Source organism: Tauraco erythrolophus, chromosome 27 (assembly GCF_009769465.1).
Source record: "Tauraco erythrolophus isolate bTauEry1 chromosome 27, bTauEry1.pri, whole genome shotgun sequence".
NCBI lineage: Eukaryota > Metazoa > Chordata > Aves > Musophagiformes > Musophagidae > Tauraco > Tauraco erythrolophus.
In genome coordinates, this window is record NC_141491.1 from 1,907,690 (window position 1) to 1,929,845 (window position 22,156).

A 22,156-nucleotide genomic window follows, 5' to 3' on the forward strand; every position below is an offset into this window, starting at 1 on the left:
GTATCGGCACCCACCGATTTCGCCACCCACAAAGGGCGGCGGAATGGGAATGTCGGAACACGACAGCACCCCTGGCCATTTTGTTGCTGGCACAGGAGACTCTAAGCCTGCAGCGCTGCTGCTGCTGCTGCTAATTTCCATGTCATCCAAATACAGCGTTGGGCTCTGTGTCAGGAGCTTTCCTGATGCTGTGAGAAGCTTAAAGTCTACGAGCAAATGTTTTTCTTTTCTTGTTTGGGAATATTCATTAAAACATCCAAATGCCAAGTATTCTACCCTCACTCCTCTTACGAATCACTGCCAGACCTATCCAGAAAATTCACTGCTGCCGTGTATTTTTTTCTAAAACTCGTTCACGGTGTTTTCTTACAGTTGAATATGGTTGTGGCTGGGGGGTAAGATCTGAGTCAGTTAAGCATCTGTATCGCTGATGTTAATGGACAGAGACGTAGGCATGAGATGTGAGTTGCCCATATCCTCTATGTGTCTGTATATATAGATAGTCCCAAGCCTTGGTTGTGAAGATGCCCTCGTTATGGAATAAGAAGGGAGCACTCTATTCTGTCCCCTCACCCACCCAGAAGTTTTGGTGCAAAGGCAGCAGCAGAAGCGGCCAACGCGGGAATCTCACAAAATGGTTTCAACAGCAATTCAGGGACGCCAGTGCCGTTTATACTGGCACGGCTCCGAGAGAGGTACTGGGAGCTGCCTGCTGCAAGGTCATTCCCCTGACTCATTGTAAGCGACCAGTTGGTTCAGGAACTCCCAATCCACATTTCTTGCAACCGTGGCAGTGCTCGAGTCCTGAACCTGGAGGTGAGGCTTGAAAATTAATGCTACTGCAGCAGTGGGCCACTGAGTCCAAAAGTGTAGATCCAAAAAATCCTGCATCTCTGAAGTGTTTTAAAATCCATATCTATAATTTGTTTCTTGAGCTAACTACAAAAACTTTGCACTAGTTCCCTCATCCCCTTTTCCCCCAAGACTTCCTCTGGGCTGCTGGGAATCAGGAGTGGCGTGTATTTAAGGACTAGGCATCAACTTACACTGTGTTCTAGAAAAAAAAGAAAAAAAGCATCTGCATATATTTGCATTTCTGCTCCTACAGTCGTTATCAGGTGGACACCGCAGGCTGCTCTGAGTTCACCAGTGTCTGTCACACTGGTGTCATCTCTCACGTGCTTTCGGCTTCAGGTACCTCAGCTCAATAGCTGTCCTGTCCTCTCCCAGGTTTCCACATTTTTCTCTGGTGTTCCTGTTTGTCCATGGCACTTGTATTTTCAGTTGACACAGGACCACATCAACCATGGGTATGTTAGGGCTGGCTCTAGTCTTCTCAGCTTCGCAGGCAGCAGTGGAGTGGTTAATGACTCAAGGATCTTGAGCAACAGAACTTATTTTGTCCCCATCTTTGCAATAACAAAGTTCAATTTAAGGGCACATTATCTGGCTCCTTTTGAACAGAGGGACACGGGGGCCAGTGCAGGCCAAGCCTGGACACCAGCGGACCCTTCCTGCTCCCGGTGGTGCTGGCCCACCTCCCCAAGCCTCCAGCCCTGGGCAGCCTCCTGCCCTGACCGTGCCTCAAGTCAGCCTTAGCCTTCAGTGCCATTATTCTCTAGTTTTCCAAGGGAAAGGACCTGGCTGCTAATCCCGATGCCAGTGACGACTCTTCGCCTACAGGGAGGCATATGCGATAGCTTGTCTGCTAAAAACTGAGCCAACACAGCGTGATTCAGACCTTAAGCTTTCCAAGGAAGAGAGCTATTTCTGAGTTAAGCACATCTCTTCAGCTCCCCACACAAACATTCTTTATCCTGTGTAAATGCTGCATAGTAGGTGTCCACCAGCAGCCACTGCTTTTGTATTTGGCTATACAGCTCAAATGCTTCTTAAACATTGACCATGGGTCTCAAATGATGTTTCAGTGACAGAATGATGGAAATCCTGGGAACAGGTACAAACCAAACAGCTCACGTGCTCAGGGGAGTCAGACAGGAGTTTGGTCAATGCTTTTCTCCAGCTTTTTCAGCAGGTCCTTCTCCTGCAGATGGCATTAAGATAAGGCCAGGTACTGAAGGTGTGTTTTCAAAAGTCTGGTTTAAGGGCAGGTTTTACTTCAGTGAACATCTGGCAGTATTTGTTTCCTTATGCTCTTCACTGGCACAGGACATTCTTTTGTCTCTTGAACGACAAAAAAGAAAATATGACTTCCCTTGACACTACCTGAAGTAGCTGGAACGGCGGTGTAGGGGGAACACCGTGTTCCTGAACTGACTATACAAATCACAACAGTAACCTCCCTGTGACTGCCTTCAAGACCTGCAATCAATACTTTATATTCTAAGGTGATGCTTAGGTACAGAAGTTAGGAACAGAAAATTACTTTTCTGGTCTCAGCTACTTTGGTGGATAATTTTTTTTAGTGTAGTTGCTTTTGTAAAGTGCTGTTCAGCCAAGCTGTGTATGGCTCGATTTGATGAGTTTTCACTGCTGCACCTTCCTACTGCTCTTCCTTGACCCATGGCACCTACGTGCAACACTTTTCTTCCCCTGTGTAAGCTTGCCCAGTCTCACCTCACTGTTCTTTGTGAAATCTGACATCCTCCATAGGACTCAGTGCTTCAGTAGTTCCCGTGCCCTCCAAACAGGCTGTGGATTCGCCCAGGAACTCTCACGAAAGCAAAGGTGGAAGAAAACTGTGTGACTCCAGGCAAGGCAAAGCCATTGCAGATGAGCAGCCAGGAATGACAAGCTCGGAAACTGTAGCCCTAATATCTGTCACTCCTAGAGTGGTCACGGTGCTAAAACCACTGCCTTCAGGTCAGAATAGCTTTGGGGCAAGGAACAGCAAAAAGAAGTAAGTGTTAGATTTTCCTTAACAGTCTGAAACAAAGTTCTGGGATGTAAAAAACGCAGATCTTGCGAATAAATCCTGGTTATTTTAGTGATGTTGCGCTGTCACGAACTAGCTCCAAGTTTCCCCAAAAGATCTGTAATGTGGAAATTAAAGGTCTCTTGCACTTTTTTTAGCCTCCTTTGTTGGGAGGAAAACGTGGATCAGTACAGCAGAACCTTAAAACGAAGGCTGGTATGGCCCATCCCATCCCGCCCCGCGGGATCCGAACCACCAGTGCCAGTTTGCCAACGCCGACTGCCAGACCGTGGCTCGGCGTTGTTCAGGAGAATCCTGGTTGGCACCAAACTCGTGCTGGGAACGAGCTCTATTAGAACTCACCCTAGTGAGGCACTGGGGTGCCTTCAGGGAGGCCACCAGCAAAGAGAACAGGCGAAGCTGCACCTCTCAGACCTCATCACCAGCCAAATTTCAGCCATCACGGACACTACCTATCACCTGGCCTGTCCGAAATTATCTGGAAAAGCTGCTTCTCCTTACATTAAAGGCAAACAAAAACCTGGCCTTCCCCTCACCCCCAAACCCTTGAACAACTGGACCATTTTAAAAAATGGGTTGGAACGACAGGCAGCTCTGCTGACAGTTCAGCACAGTGAGACAAACACCAGTGAGTGCTCTGACAGATTACCCTTAATAGGGACTGAAATTAGTCACTCGAATGTCAAGCAGAGCGACTGTCCCATTGCTCAAACAGAGCTAAGTGGGACAAAAGGCTCTAATGGGTTTTAAGGGCAGCACACCACAGCCCGCCGCTCACCTGCCTTTGGTTTTTGGGGTGGGGGGGGCAGACAGCACGAGGGTTGCAGACCCAGAGTGCCTGGATTTTAACTTTACTATTTGTACTGCAATTGTAAGGCTAAAGTAGTAGGACTAATGGAATAGACCATGTTCGCTTTGGAATGTGATCTGGAGTTTTTACTCTGGTCCTAATCAAGGCAAAAAAACCCCAAACACCATTACGCTGTACGCTCACGAGGGAAGTCCATGTTTTTGCTGCCAATATTTGCAGTAGCATCTCCAGAGCCGCCTGCTAGTCACGATCATCAACTCCACTACTCAACACAGTGTCTACTCCACCTTTACTCAGCCTCGGTCAGTGCTGCTGCTGACACAGACAGCATTACACACTGACAACTGGCTCCAGCTGCAAGCTCGGGCACATCTGTCCACACCTGACCCGTGCAGCACCACACAGTAACAGAGCTGCACAACAAACAGATGCAGTTACCTGCTCCCCCGGGCTGAGGAAGCTTCTTTGAAACCTCAGAAGTTCACTCATTTCAATTCCCCTTACAGGTCACCACTTGCACTGTCACACCCCTCTGTCCTGCACCTGGCCCCGCTCTGACTCATTCCTTGACGGTGAGGATGATGCATCAAACTCAGATTTTTCTGCACTTAAAATGGGAGCGTTTTCTCCAGGGGAGACCAGAGTCTGATGAACCATGAGTTTCATTCCCTGATTTCAAAATGGAGGAAAAAAATTGATGATGCACACGGGGTCATGCAGAGATCTGTTTTGCTTACTGTGGAAACCCCAGAAGTGCCTTAATTTATAAACTGGAGGTTGTGAAATATCAGGTCTGTGACATCCAGGCTTGCCTTGTTCCTGCAGACAAGATTAAAGGCCTTTGGCGAGGGAGGAAGCTCCCTTTCATGGGGGAGGCAGGGATTTCTTCCCTTTTTGCCTTTGTCTGGTGTAGAAGGTATAAAGCAGTGTGAAGTCCATGAAAGACTTTGAGATGTTCCTCTGAAAGAAGCTACAGGACAGTACTGCTACTAAAACCTGTCTGAAAAAGGAGGAAAAAAGCAGAATGATAGCATTGTACTTTTCTGCTATTATTTACTGAAAACTCCGGGACACTTTTGTCACGCCAACTATGACCGATAGTTTTTGCCTGTCTCCCCACACCCGTGTGTGTCCATATGTACCCGAGTGCTTGAGACAAGCAGGAGTTTATTTTCCTGGTGTGCATATTAATAGTTGGATGCTGCGCATCACTCGATACTGCGTCTTGAGCTGCTCTCTTTTTCCTCCTCCCCTCCGCCTGCTCGAGCACGCTGTTGGGTCTGGAAAGAACAGCATACGCTGCCACAGATGTATCCTGCGTGGAAGGTGTACCTGCAGCCTGGCAGAAAGGACCAACACCTTCTGGCTGCCCGGAGGGAAGGGGAGCTCGTTAAGGCGATAGGACAATCGTCAGGTAGCCTGGAGGAGGGGCAGCAGCATCTTAATTACGCTGAAGTGAAACCTGGTTTTATCAAACTATAAATAATGAATGAGCCATTGGTCTTCAACTGCTGCAAGGTATTTCTGGAAAGGTTAGTCTCCTTTGGAGAGGGGAGGGGAAGGTGTGGATGGGTGTTCAGACCCAGTTCAGGCTCTGTAAAGAGCAGCTCTCATTTTCAGCAGCTCGAGCATAAGTGACATTTCCACCAACTGTTTTTGAAAACCCTAACAAAGAGTTCTTTTTACTTTTAAGGCACATGCTTACTACTGAGACAAGAAAAAAACCAAAGCAACCCTCACTGTGAGCCTGTTTCTGAAAGATGCTGCTGTGGGACTTTATCTGTGCTGCAGCTGACCTCTCGTCAGCAGGAACTCTCGGTCCAGCTTTTCAGTAGTAAATCTTACGCTGATAATACAGGGTGCCTCATAAATAACTGTGCCAGCAAGACAGACACTGGGGAGGGAGCCTGCTTTCCACTTGTCTTTCACCCTGTTGCCCCAGATAATGGATTTAGAAACTACAGTAAATATGCAGACGCAGTAATCTGGTACAGTTCTTTCCCCTTCCTCCACCTCCCTGTTCTTGGAAGGACACGCTCTTTTTCTCTGAGCTTTTCCTCTGCTGCCTGTGGGTGTGCATTAGGACGTAGGCACTGAAGCAGATTCTTGGACCTGGTTACAAAACTAATGCAAAGAGTTGCCAAAAAACCCAGGGCATCGATAAGTGGAACTCCCAACTCCACTTTATTCCGTTTTACATCCCCTTCTGCATCAGCACAGGTTAGACACGGTGACCAGGGTTTGACAGTTCCTGAATTACACACTTGTGTAGTCGTTCACAGGCCTCGAGACACCCCATCTCATCCTGCCGTGCCAGGACGCGCGGGCTGCGGGTGAGCTGCCCCAGCTGTGCTGCCCCCCAGCACCACTCACACCTATCCCATTTCCAGTCACCATCAGCCGCTCATTTTCACACTCTCCTGCTTCCTCAACAACTTTTGTTGGAACCATTTACAGTTAGATTTGCAAATGCTCCTTCTTAGGTTTCGTTCTGACCCACACTCAAAGTAATGTCCATGTAATTTCTTTCCGTGTCCCTACAGAATTTAAAACTTGTCTCTCGAAAATCTGCAACTCCTTGCTTATGAACAGCAGGCTATTCCCAGGCTGTGATGCAGCTGACAAAGGAAGTTCCACCACTATAGTCACAGTTCCTTTCCCTGTCACAAAAAGCACCTGACCTGTCCTGTCCTCGCTCATGATGCTGAGACCAGCAGGTGATGGAAAGCCAGAACACTCACTACCTTAGAGCAAACGAGTTACAGCCTGGTTCTATCCACCATGCCATGAAAAAACTGTCCCTGTGCAACACAAACTTCCCTCGCCACCCCACCAGTATCATGCTCCGTGCTACAAAGAAGGCAGACCTTTTTCACAACTTGCTGGTAAGAGCTTCAGCTACGAAAGGAGATGAGCGGAGCATTGCCAGAGTGGTGGGTTCCTTCATCACGTGTTTCATTTCTGCTACATCAGCCACAACTAGTCACAAGATGCCAAAACACGTGTGTCAGTAAAGTTAACTGTCTTACTTTCTAATAAAATTAAATAAATGAATTTTTCTCTAGGTACGGTGGAGATGAAGGATTTTCTCTCTCAGCCTGCAGCCATGCACGAGATGTGTCTTCCTCTGGAAGCTGGTTTCACATGGTGGCTTAGATTTTCCCACTTTGTATCTAGCACCATTTGAAATCAGTGTTCTAGGAGCAAGAATTACAGCGTGGGAGGAGATCAAGCAGCTGCTAACTTCACCAACAGCCTCTACTCCTTAAACCAGCACTTTTTCCAATGGTTATTTTTTTGCCAGCCATCCACTTTGTAACATCATCTGATTTCTAGACACTTATACAACCACTGTATACACTCTCTCAAGCTAGGGCCACAACAGGAACAGCTTCCTTCAAATGTATTTCTACTTAATAAACAATGGATATTGAGTTAAAGTTGTCCAGAGTAAAGTGATCCGAAAGTTGCATGAAAACCAACATAATTCTTCTTCCATCCTGACAGGCAGAGTACGTTTCCTTTATTATACGATCAGTAGGACCCTAACATTTAATTCACTAATTTAGAGCAAATGTATTTCCACTCTATGCTTGGGGACTCTATTGCCATAGAATTACCATTCCGTAGCTCCCAGAGACTTGCTCTGCAAACACAGAGCATTCCCTCCAACGATTTGATCTCAGTAGTTAAGCACAGAAGTGCCTTCAGCAATCATGATGATGTCACACTGGTGCACACAGAATCCACTCCTTTTTTAAGGTTATTGCTGGTACCTTCTAGTAACGTTTCAGGAGACTTCTATACCCTTGCATCCAAACCACCAAAACGAAGCTGAGCTATTTTTGCTTGACCTCGCTCTTGTCAAACACGTTACTATACACAGAAAAGACGACCGCTGTGTGGATGAAGCATTTGATCAGAGCACTGAATAGTCTTCTTTAAAGAATGCGTAGCTGTCATCTACAAGAGGATTCTTCTCTGAGCCAGGACAATGTCTCTTACACAGGCTGACCGATTTCTCTTGGTGTTCAGAGTCTCAGTTTTTGTCTAGCACCATTTGAAATCGGTTATGATGTAGGGGGAAAAGCAACAGTAATGGAAAACTTCATTCCCCCACCCCCCAAAGTCCTTACAAGCAAACACCATCAAAAGCACCACCTCGCTTCACAAACATGTTCTGTTATGCTCTTCTGTTCTCTGACCTGAAGCTACACCTACAGGCTGAACACCCTGCCCACAAGGAGGACAGTCAGCATCACGGCCAACTAGGAGGGATGCTTCCAGAGAAAGCGAAGCATCTGCTCAAACACCTAACTAAGGTTCTTCAAGTCAAGCAGCCAGGGCCCACGTGCGAGCGCACAGCCACCTCACCTGCTGACCAGTTCTATTCCATGTGCTATTTGTTTGCCTTAACCTGTTATTTACTCACATTTTTTTTTTTTTTTTCTCCTTTTAAATAAAATTGTGTGCTACTTGGTATTGGGCTCTGTCTCAGGTAGACAGATAACACGTTTCCCTGCTGGACGATCTCTCATTGCTGCAAGTCTCTTCGTTTCAGTCCCCAGCTCCACTTCTCCCCCCCCCCAGCACGAACCATGCTCAGAAGTGACCATTTACACGGAACTTAAGTGTAAGGTTGAGAAGCCTACCAACCACAGACACACCACACAACATGGCATTAAACTAGGAGATGCTGTACCCACGTTTTGCTACTCCAGCCGTGAGAACACAGCTGCTTTTACCAGCAGATGGCAACACCACATTTTTATTACATCCAGCCTTTTTCTTAGCACAAAGTTCATGTGTTCATGACTCTTAATTATCAGTTCCAGATTCCAAAATGAAATCATTCATGTGGGACTGAGTTTCAGAAAAATGGTGCAGAGCTCATGACAATTAAGACAAATTAATTTGTAGCATTTAAGGCACATTGCCTAGTAGCTGCCTGTCCCACCAGTGCTCACAGCAATCTCAAAAATTCATAGATTGTAGAGCTGTGCAGTCTACATACTGTCATCATTTGTAGTCCACACCAACTGATTTTGAGCATCACAATCATGAATTAAAAAAGATACAGCATATTAGTTTCCTATTCCACTCTCTGAAAGGCTTCATTCTATAAGGCAGCTGACTCCACACATTTCTTTGCAAAGAAAATTAAGTACACTTTGAGTGTGATCCTCATGCAATTAAAAATAATCACATTCTATTTCACATTTTACTTAAAAACAACTAAGCTGTTTTCCCTAAGGATTACATCTGTCACACACTGGACAGAAGTGCCAGAATGCTCTCTGGGCTTTGCTCTTGACTTGGTGTCACATCAGAACAGCCACAGGAAAACCTGCTGCTTCTCCATCAAGTTTTCACCAAGTTTTTCAGCAGTGAATACCATAAGGTTTTGGAGGTTCTGGGAAATTCTCTGCACTTCCAAAAGAAAACCAAAAGGCTATGAGACTGTTAAGCAAATTAAAAGACATTCTCTATGCTACCATTAAGTCATTCTGTGCACAAACTGCAAACTCCCATCTCAGCAGTCACCACCTAATGCAAGTTTGGTACATGAAAAATCATCTTAAGAATAATGGGAAAATACTGCTTACCACATGACGAATGAAAGACAAACACTTACTGCTAAATAATTTCACATTTTTATTTGCAATATTACAAGTTATCACTAGACTTTACATCTGGAAAAAAGTGTAAAAATAAGGCCATTTTTAACAGGTATTTTTCACTTTAGCATTAAGTGCATTTCAGCATATTTTAAACATTGAAGATACCATACATAATCGAGCTACCTAGTGACCACCACACTCGGTTCCCAGTATAGTATCACAGTGCTTACAAGCAATTATCAAACTAGGCATCAGCTAGGCAATGAACAGCAGTCATTCTGCGTGGCCAAAACCCCTTTTTAATAACCAGAGACTACTATGAACTCTGAACACACAACTGCTGGGATTGTCCCCAAGAGCCCTACAAAGCCCTAAATAGTTCTACGTTATTCAACCAAGCTGTTCGTGGCAGGGGAGAGCAGTGCCCATCTACCACGGGCAGGCAAGAATAGTTCCAGTGCTGCCTCAGCCATCTGAACTGAGGCAATTTGGTTCTTCTACCAAAATTGGTTCTCACAAGCTGCCTATATGTTGACAGCAAACTCAGATATTCACAAAGCCAAAACCTGTCTTAATTAAGCTTTTGGTTTTAATAAGGAATTAAAAATAGCCAGTATGCATTTAAAGTGACAGCTATCAATACGCATCCTGAGTCGCAATTCATGGCAAATTCTGTGATGGGAGCTCCTGGAGTCACAGTCTTGACTAAAACACTTCATGAAGCAAGCAGCTATCTGAAGACACCCCACATGTACCACCACTGCCAGCATCCCCATGCCTTCACCCCTGCAACTAAGCTGGTCTGGTCTTCCTTTGACACAAAAAGAGAAGGATCAGACAGGGGAAAGGCTTCTGCTTCTCAACGGGTATCTGATGGTAAATCTAGCATTACAGATTTAGTACCACAGTCTGTATACAGACATTGGAAATGCTCTATGTGAGATACATGATTTCAACAAAAAAAAAAAAAAAAAAGCAAGGACCCTTTCTATCCTGAAACAGCAAAATTATCTCCGAAACTGACATCAAGGCTCAATAAAACTCAAGCATCCTACAGAACGTACACCGTGCTCCTGACAGGAGATGGCTACTACTGATTTCTCAGCAGTTCTTTTAATTATGATTCTATGATCTATAATCATCTATAATCTACAATTCTATGAATTAGGTACTTTGTGTCAAAAGGCCAACAAATTCAAAGACAGGGGATACCTTTGCTACAGAAACCTCCAGTTTTCCATTCCAACAAATCCACTGTAGTATATTTCTGGGACTATATCGAAGAGCTAGAAACATATATGGCTTTTTTCCTTCTCAAAGGCAATGGAAAAGCTGTAAAACTCTGATTTAAAAGCACCCTTTTAATTCATTAGATATACAGAAACCAACTTTGGCAAACAAAGAGGTAGTATATACAAGATCTAAACTATGAGAGTTTCAAAAAGACACAGCCTTAAGTGGCACCAATCTCTTAAGGAAATTAAATCATTTCAGAATACAACCACCAAAATGAACGAGAAGCACACTTAGATTTTAGTGCGCAGAATTAATATTGGATAGTCTTCTGTAAGAAAAGAGGTGGCACTGAAGGCAGCAGCAGCTGGTACTAGGACAGCTGCTCGTACCCCGTACGCCCACTGGCACACTTGCACACTACACGTCTGTGCCTTTAACACCATTTCACATACACAGAAAAGACACTACGACTGGCCCATAAGTAAATATATAGAGAGATATATATATATCCTTTTTAACCTATTAACAAATCTCCTGCTACAGTTCATCAGTAGTATAAGACATAGTACAAGATATTAATCTACAGAAACTCAATGCAAGTGCAATCGTTTTCCATTTCTGATGGATATATTCAACTGCAAATTCCCTCCCATCCCAAAAAAAAGGGTCATTCATGCTTTACAGATCTTATATTCGGCAGTACATGGAGTGCTGTCACGTTTCCTACAAACAAAAAACACAAGTCAAATCAGACATTTTACATTTGAATAGCTTTTACATTTAGTCTGAAAGCACATCCTTAGTTTCATCATTAAATCAACAGGTAAACTCACAAAATTAAATCATTGTTTGGCCTCTTCTTACTAAGCAACTGCTACACTGAGAAGATTTTTGCTCCATTTCATGAAGCATACTGTTCTACTACCCACAAAGCAGAAGAGCATTTGATCCAAATGGATAATTTCAAGCCATGAGTGGACCATGCCCGAGTATTATCAAAAACTGAACACAGATAGAACATTAACAGGATTCCTGACTAATTTGGAGACTAGATCAGGAGCATCCCTTATAATTTATTTTAAATACAGTATGTTGTTTAGTATAGATTTTATAACCCGAAGCTGAATATTAGTTTGTGAGAATTTTGATTTCGTAGTCGGCTAACAGCAAATTCACAATACTTAAAAATATGAGGATTAAAATTCATAATTACATCCATATATATGTTTTCAAGTTCTTGAAAAACTCCTGTTTTGCTTTACATTAAAAAAAAAAAAAATACCAAACCCTCTACACTATTTTCTCTCCAAAAATAAGTCCAACTAACCCAGAAAACTAATCCTATCTCACTTAGAAACATCTTACTTCAGAGATAAAGATGATATTCCTTAATCTATACTCTATTCTGGAAGAAACTCCAAGCTTAATCTTCATATATGCCATCTCAAACTTATCAAAACCACAGAAAAGTCACTTGAAAAGTAAATAAAATCAAGATTATGCATTTTAAAAGACCTTTGCACGAAGTTAGAGACATAATGTTTCAACCATTACATCTCAGAATTTGTGCAATGGAGAAAAGTGACACAAATGAAGATACCAGTTTCCAAAAGTATCTGTAGTGCAAACTCGAACTGTTAAGGCAGTAATGACAAAACACTGACAAGGAACAGTCCAACTAAGCTGCCCTGTCTAAAATCTGCTCTGTTGTAACAAAGTTTGAAGTCAGGTTTTTAAAAGAGCTAATTTGACTCTACACAAGTGCAGGAGAATTTGCAACTGTCATCAAAACCATCTGACTACTGGACTAAGCAGTAGTTTAAAAGATAGTACAAAAGATCAGTTCCAAACAAGCAGCTCTATTTCGTCCCGTTTTAGGGCTACAGAGCTCTGAATGTGAAAAGGAAATCACCCTTTTTATAAAAAGGTTTAAACAGAAGACCTCGTTTGCATCTTAGTTTATTTATTTCATTTTTCTTAGAAAGCTGAAAACACAGATGATCAAAGAAAATCAGATTACAGGTGTCTCAGAACTCCTGAAGCACACTACCTCTGCAACTCTAGTGTCCATGTAATGCAGCAAAGGTGGCTTCCAGCTCCAACAGGCTTCTAATTATAGGAAATTCTACTATTAGCTAACGAAAGTAACTCGCCACTGGAATCCATCTCACATCACTGAAACAAGTGCAAACATCCTACTGAGTATGTGTGTAGTTTCTGTCTTACATTACTCATTTTTTTTAAAGACAGCCTAAAACTGAGATATGTGATACACAATCGGTGGAAGCTGTCATTTACAACGCTGAATGGTAACTCTTTAGGGAATATATCCCATTCTCCCAGAATGAGTGAATGGTTATTACAGTCCTTCCGACAGGAAACTGAGGTTCACAGCTAGCTAGATGCCACACTTCTCCTGAAATTCTAAGCAACCACAATAAAAAAAGACACTTAAGCTTCATTGCAAAAGTCCAAATTAAGTGGAAAGTGTATACCTTTTTAAGATTCACTTAATTCATTTGTGCAGTTTCTTCCATCTCAGCTGGTACATTAGTTTTTAAAATACACGTTTCCTTGCAACTCTCATCAACTGTGTACGCGCTGAACAGCAGAAGGGGAAAAAGGTCTAATTGAATGTCCTATAAAACTGGCAGATTAAACACACAAGAAAGAGGGCAAGACAAGATTTTTGCTGTAATTTGAAGACTACAACCCAGCAAGTACGAAGTACTGGAAGCACAACAGTTCAAAGACTCAGCTACATCAGGAACACAGAAAAAACAAATAGGGACATCTAGGCCTTAATAAAAGGAGATTAGATCAGGGTTTTCAGGCAAGAAAGAGGTTTAATAGCCAGATGTTCACAGCAAGGAAGCTTAAGGAAAGCACTGGGTGCAATAAGACTGTTCACGTAAAATTTTCCAGAATATAACATTCTTCAGTTTTTGATGATGTTGCTTGAGATGCCTCCTGCTTTCTACACCATGAGAAGTTTCTCTACAGGTGAAGGCAGAAAGTGCTGCCCTAATACTAATAGCTCCCACGTACTCAGACCATCCAGATTGCAGACTGTTCAGGTCATGGATGAAGAGCAATTGCTCAAGAGCATGGAATTACTGAGCAGCACACAGGTACACAGTCTCTCTGCTTACAGAGCTGTTCTGGCCCTTGGAACGAGACCCTACTGCCTACGTGTAAGATACTAAGGCTAAAACCTCACTGGATAGAAGCTAGCATCAGGGTTCTCCCAAATAGTACTGTGTGTACTTCGTTACAGATATGAACCACAGGAATAACTCCTCTGGTTTTCTTTATTTATAGCATCCCTTCCTTTGCTTCACCTACCCCAGATAAATCCCAACAGATTTGGTCAAAAGGTTAAGTCAGTTTTGATGAGATGCTTATCGTAACATTCTATGCGTACCACCTAACTGGCTCTGAATTTTCACTGTTTTGCATGTTACAAACTGTTTCTCCAACAAAACAGGCTTTTTTCAAGAAGATAAAATACGACGTCACTGCAAGAAGCAATGCACAAAGAGGCATTTAAATCTCCTACCACCCCTCCATGAAAAAGCATACATAACAATCAGCTGTTTTGAAGATAAAAGTTCAAAAGGCCCTGTAAGTCTCATTAAAACCAGAACACTACTACTTATGAATCTAATATTTTACAGTTGATTTTGCAAGTCCTCAACATAGGGACACCAATCATTGCTGCTGCAGGAGAAAAAAAATCAAGTGGATCCACACATTAAACATTCTAGTGGCAAAGCTGACTATTTGCTTTTTCGAACAGCACAGGAGCACCAGCTTGGGCCAATTTTGTTTTTTCTTTCTTTCACATTTTCCTTTTAACTAAGCCCATATTATTTTCTTCAAGGTGCTTCCGGTCCAAAACACAAAACCACAGTGGTTCTCCAGTTACCCTCCACAACCATTGGTGCATTTTATGTCGAAGAGAGGAAGCTCCTTAGTTCATCTCCAAGGCTTCCAGTTCATGTAAACCACTCTGGCTGCTAAAGCCTGTGAGACCCAGCGATGCCAGAGGGTATCCAAGCAATAAAATAACACAAGCCAAAACTACCACTGGTTTTAAGAGGCAAACTGACATGTTTTCAAGTACACCTGTGCTAAATACCAGCTTAAGAGCAGGGATTTTCCTTCCTTGAAATTAGTGCAAGTGTTAATTAGCAGCTTATCTGAATAGCAGACAAAAAAAACAAAGACAAATATATTGTTAGGCACTTTAGCTTCCCATCAGCTGCTGTGATAAGCTCACAAATAATTACCAGGCATTTGAAAGAGAAAGAGCAGATATAAGACCAAGAAACTTACATACATGTTAGCACTGCTTTTGCTCAGTCATTAAGAAATTTGCAATAATAATAATAATAATAAAGTAGGCTTACTCACCCATTTTGTGAAAAGAATTTCTTATAGATCCAGAAGGCTGCCAGGAACACCACAATTGCCACAATCACTTTAGGAAGAATTAAAAAAAAGCCTTAGAGTGATAAAAACCATCTCTAGCTCAAGAAAAAAGCCTCAAAAATTTTTAGTAGAAACAGCACTGTCTTTATCCACAGTCCCATACAACTCCTCCCCCATGAAATTAAAAACAAACCTTTAAATTTTGTGTGGCTTATTTCACAAACATGTTTTTGATGCTTTACTAGAGGCTCTTCGAGATAGTTCAGCTCCAGAACAGTGACCATCAAAACAGGTACATCAACATCCTAACATTACTTTTTACAAGTTTCTAGGAAAGCAGCAGGCTTACAAAAGTGGGTAACAAATTCAAGGACAGAAGATGGATGAAGCACTTTTGTTCACAGTTATTCATTTGTGCTCCCAGAAAACCCAAGCTCTGAAAAGTTTAGGAAAGTGACTGAGTTGTGGAAGACTGCCTTTGAAATCTGACTCCTCACATGCATGAAAAAAACAGCATATTTTATATGAAATTAATCTATAATTGCTGAGTAATCATAATGTTTCTTGAACTATGCAGTTTTAGGAGCAGACAAGCATTTTTAAAAGAACCAAAACTCCAAAATCACGTTATATTACTGCGGTCACAGGTGATGACCAAAATATCAATTCCACAAAGAAGATACAACGTGGTTGGGATCTTGCTCAGGTTTTGTAAGATACTCACCACAGATGATGGCCGTAATATACGCACCTAAAAACAGAGTGAATCAGTATCACAAGAGGAACACACATGCTTCTTATTCAAACACCATTATAAAATATTCATAAAGTTATTTCAAAGAGATCAAGCACTTCTGTCAACACAATCCTTGCAGCGGGACAGTTAATATCATAACAGTTACTTAGCTTAAAATATTCCTATTTTAAAATGGATTTTACCAAAACCTATTGTTCTTACATCAAAATAAAAAAGGAAGTTTGCATGAAATGATTTCTCCTAAACACAAAAGAATATCCCCAAGAAGTAAAGCATTTTCATTCTAGCAGAAATTCTTGCAGTTCATACTTACTTAATTGGCAAGTTGGTACTCCAGGAACCCATTTGTTTTCTCCAACATACTGAATACGAGCTTCACCATGCAACGTGTAGCCTGCATAACATTCAACTGTAATAAAATCCCCAACAGAATACGAAGGTTTTTGTCCATCAACTACTCTACCATAACTTATGTGTGGAGTGACACCAGAAATTTCAGACCCACCTGGAAAGAGAGGGGAGGGGAAAAAAAAAAAAAGAAAATAAAGTCCAAGAACAGAGCTGGTACATGAAGCAGATTCAAGAAGTTGCCATCAGAAAGCCCCTACATTTGTTTAAATATCATAAGCTTAAACTTTAAGACATTTTACACGCAAAGGTGTCCTGCTTCCAGAGGCTGCAGGCAGACACACTTCTGACGCACCAACAGAAATAACACATCTTGCCTTCGTTGGGACAAACAGTTGCATCGAAGTAATGACAACCTCTGTCTGTATTGTAACAAGTGATCGATCGTGTGGTGCAAAGTGAGGTGAGAATAAAGTCCACCATCATTAAAGACAGAATTTTCACAAAACACTCCCAGGACAGATCTTTCACACTGGCTTTTGAACTTTACCAATTTCCATAAACTAAACTAAGATGGAACGAGGACTCCAGCTCTACTGAAAAACCTTCCTCAGTTGCTGAAACTCCACCCCGTGACATCCACAACCCTCCTAACATAACCTGGTGGTGCCCTGCTGCAAGACCCTTCACTTTCGGGGTCTGCACCTTATTATGGCAGAAATTTGGAACCTGCCATTCGGCCCTTCATCCTACCAACTACGAGTTTTACTCACACGAACAGTTTTGTAAAGAACTCCACGTATTTTGTCCTTGACAAGTTGCTGTCATCTCTCCAGTGCCATCATGAAAAGTACAGTAAGCATTGCACTTTATCTGAACAGACTCTCCTCCTTCATACACAGATTTCAGTGGAATCACTACTCCATGTGTGATCTTTGGGGCACCACATGCATCTTCAGTAACTAAAGTAAGTTTAGAGATAGTAAAACTTCAAATATTTCATAAATCATTAACTCACTCCACAAGCATACGTTGCCTTTGTATGAGAAAAACAGATGTGCATATCTGAATAGTTCAACTTTACCACTACGCATGTCTGCAACTCAACTCGCTCTCATCCAAAAACTCTTTGGAGTTAAGAGTCACTCAAACCCCTAAAATGGTTGCCCAGAGATGAGGCTCCACGTCAACTTCCTTAGCTTCTGATTTCCAACTACAGCGTTACGATTTTAAATTTTAGCTAAGACAGACTTACAACATCCTCAACATCCAAGAGAAGTCTGATTCTTACTTAAAAGGCTTACTTTTTTCACAAGTTGGTTTTGGAGGAGACCAGGTGTTATTTTCTCCACAGGTAATTATTGCTGATCCGATCATGACATAGCCTGGATCACACTCAAACATGACTGAGTCCTTATAGCTATAGGAAGGTCCAAATCCCGTTTTTTTTCTTCCATTTTCAACTTTCGGGTTATCACATTTGACCACTGAAATAGGTAAAAGCAAAACAGCTCTGAGACATTTGTTAGCAATATTTTTACAACAGACACAGCATCCTTTCACTACTTCTAAGTTTTCTTATCTAACTCCTCAAACTGTCTTGGAGGCACTTTTGAAAAAGGTTATTCTGTTGAAGGTGGAGAAGGTCCTTGTTTCAAGCTGTTGAGCTGTAACAGTACACAGTCAAATAAGAAATTGCAATAACTGATATAATCATGTTCCACTTTCAGAAGACATAGTCCTGTACAGAGGCAGAATTTCAGAAAACAAAGTGATGTTGATTAGGGTTCAATGACAACGTGCAGGCATCTGGTACTTCTCCCAGCATCTGCAAAGCAAGACTTCGTGCTTACTGGGCTTTGCATTTATTTCTGCACTTGCACAGTAGCTGGGTTTTGAGAGTTCTTCCTTACCTTTTTGCTAGCCATAATCTAGTTTCCATGTTCTTGCCCCTTACACAATTTTTCTTCAGCTACCCAGGCTTTATGGTCTCTCAGCTCCTTCGCTTTGTCCTTGTCACTTCTACCAACTGCACGCTCATACATGTGTTTTTAAAGTTTTAACTTAAATTTTAGTCATATTCTGTGTCATAATCAATCAGTATCCATAACGCAGTTGATCTAATCTCCACTGGAACTACATCAAACTTAGCACCAGAAGATCTGTTTCTTTTCTACAGAGAAGTCCATCCCACCACCACCCCCCCTTTCCAAAAAAGGGACAGGTATTGATGTTTTGGAGTCACACAGGCTATAATAAAGAAGTATACTACAAAAAACAACCACCTCTACATTGTGGAAGTGGTTCACTCCAAACTCCATTTGAGTGTTCATCGTATGTGCAGAAAATAGTAGCTGGGCCAATCAGCGAGAAGGGATCTGCGCCTCTGGATGCAGCATCGCACGAATAGGTCACCGCAGTTTGATAAACATAGCTCTGCAGTTCAGTGTAGCGCCCGTTGGCTATACTTGGAGGTGGGCCACAAGGAATTACTAGAAAAAAAAAAAAAAAAAATCACACAAATTGTGAATTTTGACAGAATTTTGCTGTTAACTTGTCCATCTCAGAAACAGCGAGCCTTGATTTTCAAGTAATTTCATTTAAAATCTGACATACAGTTATTTCTACGACAAGCTACAGTTATAACTGAGTTACCTATGGTTATTTATTATAGGGAGTCTCAATCTGAAGAAGAGGTTGACTTTAACTAAACATGAGCTAATTATCAAAATAACTGGTATTTTTCAGTGGTCATTCCTCAGGCGCGTCCCCAGTAGCTAAAAAAAACAACCAAACAAAGTCCTATTTTATCATCATTTCTTGTACTGGAAAGTTTACGGCACAGCTGCTTTTAAATAACTACCATCATCTCAATATAAACTAAAACATGGTAGGAATTTACTTACTTTCACAGAAAGGAAGATCTTTATTCCAGTCAACAACATTATTCTTAATCACACAGGAAATTTCATCAGTTCCACGTAATCTGAATCTAGACAGGTAAAAATTTTTAAAGAGGTGAAACTTAAGAAATCTCTCTTTTCTCCAACAAGCCACTAGAAGCGGCTTATATAATTCTGTTCTGTGATTATGGGGACACGACATACCAAGTTTTTTGTTGTAAGGGGAATAGTATCTTAAATTGTTTATTTTGCTAACAGTCTCAACTTTGATAACAAAAGAGAAGCAAACGAGACATCACTAAAGGAAGTGATGCAAGTCTCACAATTTTAAGATACTAATGCCTTAAAGTTACTAATACTAAAAAAAATAAGCTGTTAAAAGGAAAGGGAGGGAAAAAACCTTGCGAAAGGTTAGTGCTTTTGACTTAATATGCTATATGCAGATGGGTGGGCCATTATTCAATATCATAATGACGGGTGATGAATAATTTGTTTACTCCCTCTGCCACAAAAGCATTAAAAGAATTTTAGTCATTAGAGGTAACACTCTAGTTTTCACTTTGCAAAACCTCGCTAAAAAGCTTAAACCTCAGCTGATGTAAGCAGCAAGTAAAAACAGGGAATCAAATCAAATTTAACTGTAATTTCATTTGCTCCAGGTAGAATTCAGGAGACATTTCAAGTCAGAACTAGAATGGAATCTGTGTAAGAAAATTTGGGTTTGGTTCAAATCTGGTCTAAACAGAAAAAAATGAAAAAGGATTCATTCACTTCACCAAAATACTTACCCTGCTTCGCAAGAAAAAGTAGCCTTTGAACCAAATGTAAGATCTGTCACGTTAATAAAGCCATGTTGTAATTCTCCTGGGTGGTTACATTTTCTCGCTAGGGTGAGGGGGAAAGAAAAGAAAAAAAAAAATCTACTTCTTGGTAGTTAGATGTAACGACTAAGTCATTGGCATATATTGCTCTTGCAGTCATTAGCATTTTTCGAGCTTTGTTTAAGTATTACAGAACACTAATTCTCACTTGGAAAATCAATTAAAATTGTTAAATATCAAAGGGAAAAAGCCAAAGAGCTCACCACACATTACCTCTACAGAACTCCTCTGTAGGTGACCACTGTAAGTCTTCACCACACGTACGATCTAGCGGTTTTCCAGGGATTCTTATATACCCTGGCCGGCAGACGTACGATACCGTGGTTCCAACAGGAAAACTCTTCATCGTGCTGAAACTCTCCTGGAGCTCTGCATATTGCAGCCTCTCTGGAGCCATGCACGTGCCTGGAGAGGAAGGAAAAAGCAATAGAGAATCTTGTCCACAAGAAGAGATGCCAGCTGAGGCACAACGGCACAGAAGCCAGGCTAATTCGGCAGGTTTGAAGGACTCATCGGTAAATCAAAGAAGTGACGTTCTTAAAAGCCGGAGCTATCTGGATACTCAACTAGGTTTCAGTTTTTTAATTCATATTTTAATTGCATCCGACGTCCAACCTTACACCAGTACAGGTTAGAATCACAGAATGGTTTGGGTTGGAAGGGATCTCAAAGACCATCTAGTTCCAACCCCCGTGCCATGGGCAGAGACACCCTCCACTACACCAGGTTGCCCAAAGCCTCATCCAACCTGGCCTTGAACACTTCCAGGGATGGGGCAGCCACAGCTTCTCTGGGCAACCTGTGCCAGTGCCTCACCACCCTCTGAGTGAAAAATTTCTTCCTTATATCCCATCTAAATCTCCCCTCTTTCAGTTTAAAGCCATTGCCCCTTGTCTTATCACTACACACCCTTGTAAAAAGCCCCTCTCCAGCTTTCCTGCAGGCCCCCTTTAGGTACTGGAAGCTGCTAGAAGGTCTCCCCAGAGCCTTCTCTTCTCCAGGCTGAACAGTCCCAACTCTCTCAGCCTGTCTCCATAGCAGAGGTGCTCCAGCCCTCGCAGCATCTTCGTGGCCTCCTCTGGACCCGCTCCAGCAGCTCCATGTCCTTCTCGTGCTGGGGACCCCAGAGCTGAACGCAGCATTCCAGGTGGGGTCTCACAAGAGCAGAGGGGCAACTTATTAAACAATAAGTAGGCTACTTATTGTTTTCTCCAGTTCTTTAGCATCCTACCCAGACAATGCATTTCCTTCCAGTTCACGGTTTTTTCTGCTTTTTTCCTCGCAGCGAAACACACGACCCGAGGCACGGCACGCCCCCCCGCCCCCAGCACAACGCCTACGGAGTTCGCGGCAGGAAAAACAACCCGAGGCGCACAGTTAACTTCCCTTTCCCAGACAATAGGCCGGGGGATCACAAAGGGCAGCTCAAACCCCGCTCCGCCACCGACCGAGAGCTGCGGACCCGCGGCCGCTTTCAGCTGCGGTTAACGCTGAAGATGCCGAACTCCTCCCAAAAAGCGGATCCCAAAACGCCCTCGAGACGCGGCCATCCCGACACGGTGCCGGCGCCGCGACACCGACACGCGGCAGAGCCCGTTGGGCGACACCGATTCCTTTCCCATCTATTGATCTCATTGTTCAGGGATTTAGCGAACCGCAAAGCGGGGCAGAACCGGCACCCATCAGCACCAAAGCCAACACGCCTCTTTTCGCAACACCGCTTTTTTTTTTTTTCCCCCACGTTTTCGCCCCAAACCCCACCGAAGCCGCCCGCCAAGTCGGATTTCCGCCGCCACCTAACGCCGTTCCCTTCCCCCTCCCCGAGCGGCCCCGGAGCCCTCCTCCCTCCGCCTGGCAGCACCCTCGGCGCCCGGGGAGGGCAGCACGGGCGCTCGCCCTCCTCCCGGGAAATCCCCGGGGCCGGGAGGCGCGGGGTGACGCCGCGGGGGCTCTCACCCCCCCCCCCCCCCCCGCTCCCCGCCATGGCGCGCTGCGGGCAGCGAGCGCCCGTTCCTCACCCTCAGCCCGCGCTCCGCCGAGCCACGACAGCACCAGCACCGGCAGAAGTCCCCGCGGCGGCCCCATGACGGCGGCGGCCCCGGCGGCAGCGACCGCGCCGCCACCCTCCCGCTGGCGACGGCCGCGACGCAGCGCGGAGCCGGCGCGCATGCGCGGTGCGCGGCACGGCGGCGCGGCGGCGAGCGCGGGCCGGGACATGGCGAGCGCGGGCCGGGACATGGCGAGCGCGGGCCGGGACATGGCGAGCGCT

At 43.4% G+C, this 22,156-nt stretch overlaps 1 protein-coding gene across 2 annotated transcripts; it reads right to left on the reverse strand.

Annotated features, from left to right (window-relative positions):
• Positions 1-10,957: 10,957 nt before the first annotated feature.
• CD46 (CD46 molecule) lies at positions 10,958-21,972 on the reverse strand. 2 transcript variants are annotated; one of them, XM_086627376.1, is made up of 12 exons: positions 21,906-21,972; positions 20,101-20,292; positions 19,795-19,891; positions 19,010-19,095; positions 18,389-18,595; positions 17,408-17,590; positions 16,877-17,065; positions 16,069-16,260; positions 15,723-15,749; positions 14,981-15,047; positions 13,060-13,165; positions 11,255-11,287 (listed from the first exon to the last, which is right to left on the reverse strand). In XM_086627376.1, the coding sequence occupies exons 1-11, from the start codon at positions 21,970-21,972 to the stop codon at positions 13,075-13,077; spliced, it is 1,398 nt and encodes a 465-aa protein (XP_086483502.1). In that variant the 3' UTR covers positions 11,255-11,287; positions 13,060-13,074. The 2 variants fall into 2 exon arrangements, with proteins under 2 accessions (XP_086483503.1, XP_086483502.1); XM_086627377.1 differs by lacking the exon at positions 13,060-13,165 and having other exon boundaries at positions 10,958-11,287; positions 21,906-21,952.
• Between the last annotated feature and the right edge of the window lie 184 nt (positions 21,973-22,156).